The sequence below is a fragment of the Ranitomeya variabilis genome, chromosome 4 (genome assembly GCF_051348905.1).
Source record: "Ranitomeya variabilis isolate aRanVar5 chromosome 4, aRanVar5.hap1, whole genome shotgun sequence".
Lineage (NCBI taxonomy): Eukaryota > Metazoa > Chordata > Amphibia > Anura > Dendrobatidae > Ranitomeya > Ranitomeya variabilis.
In genome coordinates, this window is record NC_135235.1 from 469,260,009 (window position 1) to 469,266,008 (window position 6,000).

The window sequence follows — 6,000 nt, forward strand, 5'->3', positions numbered from 1 at the left end:
CAGAAAACTTCTATCCTCGTTACAAAATGGAGCTACAGATTGAATGCCTGATTGCCGCTTCTGTCATTCTCTGTGGGGCTGCCGGAAAAAGGAGAACACAGCACTCAGCAGCACCGCAGGGAATGAATGGAGCAGCTGCTGAGCATGTGCACTGCTGCTCCATTTTAACGTGGAAAAAAGTTCCACGTTCTGCCAAATGATGGGGTCCCCAATGGCTGGACCCCCACCAATAAACAAGTTAATGCCTTTTCTGTGGCTAGGTGGTAATTCGGACAACCCCTTTAAGCTACTCGCAGCCTGCGTTCTGCTAGATGTGTAGGCAGAGGTGTGAAAGGCTGTTCTTAATATTTTAATGAGCATAATAAAATGTTTCTAAATGAAACTGCATTTGACATTTATGGTATGTAGACAAGTCCTCTTGGCAGCAGAACATATTTACTAGCACAAGTGTTTGTGGTCTCTGTGGGAAATCATGGATCGGTCAGTCTTTGGGTAGAGGTATACCGAGTGCAGTGTGCTGGTTTACAGTCCGGGCTTCCTGCACTTGTGCTTCAGTGCAATAGTCCTCCAGAAAAACAATGGCTAGATTTCTAAGCCTACAGTTGGTGGAGAGTGAGAATCGGAGCATGCACTCCACCACAGGCTGGGTGGTAATTTCTGTGCGGGAGGCAGCTGTGCTCAGATACATGAGAGTCGTTATAGCAGAGAGAACAGTTTCTTCACGACGACTGGATAGACAGTTGATAACAAGGCTCACACCCCCTGAAGCCAAAACGTGACTCTTCGTGGCTTTATCCAGACATAAATTACAGAGGCCTCCTTGGAAAAGAAAAAAAAAATGAATTATACCATGAGCTCATTGTGATAAGACATTCCTGCTGCTTCTACATACTAAATTCCTTGAAGTGGTTTCCATCTTGTAATGTGAAGGCATACAGCTAAGATACAGTTGTGGCCAAAAGTATTGCCACCCCTGCAATTCTGTCAGATAGTACTCAGTTTCTTCCTGAAAATGATTGCAATCACAAATTCTTTGGTATTATTATCTTCATTTAATTTGTCTTAAATGAAAAAACACAAAAGAGAATGAAGCAAAAAGCAAAACATTGATCATGATTTGGTGCGGACCACTATGTTCACAAAAATACATGGATATGTGAACAGTCCAGTAGACTATAATAGGTACAAGTCGTATCCATGAAAAATACTGAGAAAACCTGACGTCTGAATAAGCCCTTAGTGTGTTAAGAGCGGTTCAGGACTGTGGAGATGACGACACTTGAGAAATTTATATCCCTTTTTTTGCACTCAAGAAAAGCTGATGAAACTAATAGTCAAAAAGTGACACATGGACCAAACTCTGATAAAAATTGGTCAGCTTTTTGCATATAAGAAGAATCATTGATGTCTGAATGAGGCCTTAAATGACCATGCATCTAATCAACTGATGCCAGTTAGTCAGTAAAGATTACATTAAAGTACCTCACAAGCTGTGTTACAGGTGTTGATCCCTTTATTAATATCTGAATTGCATGGGTTCCCCAGAAACAACATCTTTTAGGTCTATGGGATGTGCCGGGTATTGCAGACCAGCCACATTATCTTCCAGATTACGTGCAATGACTTGAGTAGATGGAGCCTTACAGGGGTGTAACTATAAGGCCTCATGCACATGTTCAGTATTTGGTCAGTATTTTACCTCAGTATTTGTAAGCCAAAACCAGGAGAGGGTGATAAATACAGAAGTGGTGACGTGTTTCTATGATACTTCTCTGATTGTCCCACTCCTGGTTTTGGTTTACAAATACTGAGGTAAAATATTGACCAAATACTGAACGCGTGAACATGGCCTTATGGGTCCAGGAGTTGCAATAATACCTGGGCCCTGAAATCAGGTAGGGCCCTAAGTGTTCCTTTCACCCATATAAGAAAACCAATAGTAATAAAGACCATTGATGGTTGGGGACCCTCTTGGAGATTATGCATTTAGGTCCACAAGATTTACTGGAGTCACACGACTATCTGATTGATTTGAGCCTGCTATGGCACACTTCATTTCTATCTAATAAATTTCTCAGTAGGTTATATTGAGGATTTCATTTTTTCTTTACAACCACAAAATGGAATGTTTTACTGGTACCACAAACCTATTCCAAACTCCACCAGGGTTTCATTATCTTCAGTCAGCATATCCAGAAACAAGTCTGGAACCTGCAGCTCTCGAAGATACTTGAGGTTCTTAGGGTCATACGAGAAGTTGGCCAGATTTGCCAAGACCTGTTCTTTGGCATCTAAAAAAAAAAAAAGGAAAATCAGTAAAAGTAGGCCTAGCAAATATTATGATTGAATATATTATAGAGTGGAATGAAGACTCTCCTCCCCTTGTGCCCCCTAAATGAAATCCAGTGATGCCCTTCTCATATCACCATTTTAAATTACAGAGCTCCACCATAGTAAGGCTACGTTCACATTTGCGTTGTGCGCCGCAGCGTCGGCGCCGCAGCGCACAACGCAAACAAAAACGCAGCAAAACGCATGCACAACGCTGCGTTTTGCGCCGCATGCGTCGTTTTTTTCATTGAATTTGGACGCAGCAAAAATGCAACTTGCTGCGTCCTCTGCGCCCCGACGCGGGCGCCGCAGCGACGCATGCGGCGCAAAACGCAAGTGCGCCGCATGTCCATGCGCCCCCATGTTAAATATAGGGGTGCATGACGCATGCGGCGCCGCTGCGGCGCCCGACGCTGCGGCGCTGGCCGCAAATGTGAACGTAGCCTAAGAACCTGGATGTCAGCGACATCAAGATTGGGAGTCTGTCACCCGAAAATTACACTCCAAACTAACATTATAGTCTTGTAGGAGATGGAGCAACAATAACAGTTACTTTCATGTTCAAAACTATCCTTCCATTACCTTAAAAAAATTTTTTATTGTAATATATAAGTTCACGGTACCACCCACACATATAGATTACAGCCACTCCTTCTATATTGATTTACAGCACTGTCTGAAAATAAACCTCTGTTATATGTGCACTGACTCTGTGCAGGAGACGGCAAAGAAATCCCTCTCTCCTCACTTCTGATATTGCTACTCTCCTCTGCTATCACTTCAGTGCAGGACACTGCATACAAATCATTCTCTCCTCACTGTCAATATCTCCGGGGTATAGCTGTGTAGTGATGTCAGCTGGGGGGAGAGAGTCATCTGTGTGCACTCTGTCCTGATCTGAAGTGATAGGGGAAACAAACAATGTCAGAGGCGAGGAGAGAGTGATCTGTGTACTTTCTCCTGCACAGTGTCAGGCCACATGCACACGCTGCGGAAAGTGTTGCGGATTTTTCCAGACTGATTTTGGTAAATCCGCACTGCGGATTTCCTGCAGAATTACCGCAAATTTTTTTTTGCAAATTTTGTGCGGATTCCACCTACGGTTTTACACCTGCGGATTCCTATTATGGAGCAGGTGTAAACAGCTGCGGAATCCGCACAAAGAATTGACATGCTGCGGAATAAACAGCTCTACGTTTCCGCGCAGCATGTGCACTGCGGATTTTGTTTTCCATAGGTTTACATGGTACTGTGAACTCAGGGAAAACTGCTGCCAATCCGCTGCGTATCCGCAGCAAAATCTGCAACATGTGCACATAGCCTCAGTGATCACATAACAGTCTTGTCCTACATCAATCACTACAGAAAGAGAGGCTGTAATCTAACTAAGTTGGGTGCAACTTTGCACTGAGGTTTCTAGCCACGCCACAGGTGCACTGAGCACCCTGATTTGAATATTACAAATTAAAGTCATTTTTTGGGGGAAAGTAGTATAGGATTTAAAGACATACAGAACAATTTTTATTGTTGATCCATTTCCTACAAGACTATGTGACTAGTTTGAAGTATAAATTTGGGGTGACAGACTCCCTTTAAAGGGGTTATCTGGGTGATACAAAAATTGAAATCCTAGCAAATCAATTAATTGTACAAATTCCTTCCTCCCTGCCTGCGTTCTACCCCTAAGGGTAGGTTTCCATGGTCAGTATTAGCAGCGCTTTTGGACGCAGCACATGTCCGCTCCGTCCAAAGTGCTACTGGGTTTTGTACGCATGGTGATTCCGCATGTGTTCATTGAACCATGTGGAATCACAGCAACCTATACATTGAACGGGTGATATTTATCTTGCAGAGACTGAGCGTCTCCGCAAGATAAACTTACATGCTGCGGTCTAGAAAGACGCGTCGCATGTGTGTATACACAGGGAAGCCGGAGGCGTCCCTGCACACATAGTGGAGACGGGATTTCATAAAATCCCAGCCACTATGCTGTAACATCTGGACGCTGCGTTTCCTGACCGTGGAAACATACCCTAAGAGGTCACCAGGATGGGCACGGTCACCTTTTTGGTCATTAGGATGGTTGCTATCTGGTGAAGAGTTAGGCACTGTGACATATTGCTAGCCTTCTGGCCAAGGACACCCTACATTAGTGTGTGCCCCGTCTCCCACTGGGTGCACATTAGTCGGTGATCACTTCTGCGGTGCCCATACAGTGAACGATGCTATGGCCCCTGATGGTGCCACACGTCCTCCGCCATTTCCCAGGAATGTAAGTATATGTCAGTACATCTAGTGAAAGAAAAAAGGCGTGTGCACGAACTGCTAGGATGGTGCTAAGGTAGGCTCCCACACCTTAATGTACTAATGAAAAAGACCTAGCACTCAACTTAATGCTTTAGTGAAGTATTTATTGTAGTACCCAACAAACGTTTCGGTCCGTCATATGGACCTTCATCAGTAACGTACTATGGTGAGACTTGCGTGTAGAGACAATATAGTCCCGGGGTACATATGGCGCCATATGTACCCCGGGACTATATTGTCTCTACACGCAAGTCTCACCATAGTACGTTACTGATGAAGGTCCATATGACGGACCGAAACGTTTGTTGGGTACTACAATAAATACTTCACTAAAGCATCAAGTTGAGTGCTAGGTCTTTTTCATTAGTACATCTAGTGAAAGCACGGTCTGCTATGCCTTGAATACAGACTACAAAAAAAGTATTTTGTGCAATATTATAACATATATATCTATTGATTTTACATGGCAGCCTATGGATGACACCTGCAACTTTATGCCATGTGCCTGATGTGAAGGGAGCCTCTCTGGACGCCTGTGTCAGGGTGCCGCACACACAGTGACACTATGGACACATCACCTGTGCTATCCGTGTCCTGAAACTCGGTCACCAGAGTCTGCAGGTACCAGAAGCGATCTGCGCTTGCGCCTGGGCACGGCCCGCCGCTCATCCTGTCCTGCCGCAGCCCCGGCCCGAGCTCCGGTACAGGGAAGTGAACTGTGACCTGAGCGGAAGTGATTCATGTGAAGCCACGTTGACAGCGGAAGTAACAGTTTATCAAATGACCTAAGAATGGGGGGAATGCAGCAGGTTAATACATCATGAACGTGATCCGATCTAGTTTTTAGTATAGTTATGTTTGTGTCTTAACGCGGCTGAGCACTTTGGACATACTCCATAATCAATGGGTGTGAGTGATGAGAATGGCCGCCAGAGGGAGCTCCAACACCGCGTCGTACGCATAGGTAGTATGGACATAGGGTGACACCTACAGGTCCTTTAGCTTCACTACATCAAGGCTTTACTGCATGGGACCGTTTGCTGCCACGTATATAGTATGTACTGTATGAGCCTTCTATAAGCTCAGTGCTTGTAAATGGCTATTTCGTTCCCTTCGCAGAAAGTATGCCTTTCTTGTTTTTTTGCCTGTAGCGCCCTTGTGGATCCAGTTTTGGCAATGACCCGTTCGCCCCATGCACACACTGCCACTATGGTCGCCCACCCTGTTCTCTGTGGCGTCACTCTTGGAACCTCCTGGTACTACCAGATTGGTGACCACTTCTAACATAGGCCTTTTGGATAAGCTCTGCTCAAGCTGACCAGTGGCCAAAAGAAAAGGGCAAGCATACACTTCTACAAGTGC

General features: G+C 44.9%; 1 protein-coding gene across 1 annotated transcript; it reads right to left on the reverse strand.

Annotated features, from left to right (window-relative positions):
- Positions 1-334: 334 nt before the first annotated feature.
- On the reverse strand, positions 335-5,391 carry ARMC7 (armadillo repeat containing 7). The gene is made up of 3 exons (XM_077251734.1): positions 5,217-5,391; positions 2,148-2,291; positions 335-819 (listed from the first exon to the last, which is right to left on the reverse strand). The coding sequence occupies exons 1-3, from the start codon at positions 5,305-5,307 to the stop codon at positions 482-484; spliced, it is 573 nt and encodes a 190-aa protein (XP_077107849.1). The 5' UTR covers positions 5,308-5,391; the 3' UTR covers positions 335-481.
- Positions 5,392-6,000: the final 609 nt, after the last annotated feature.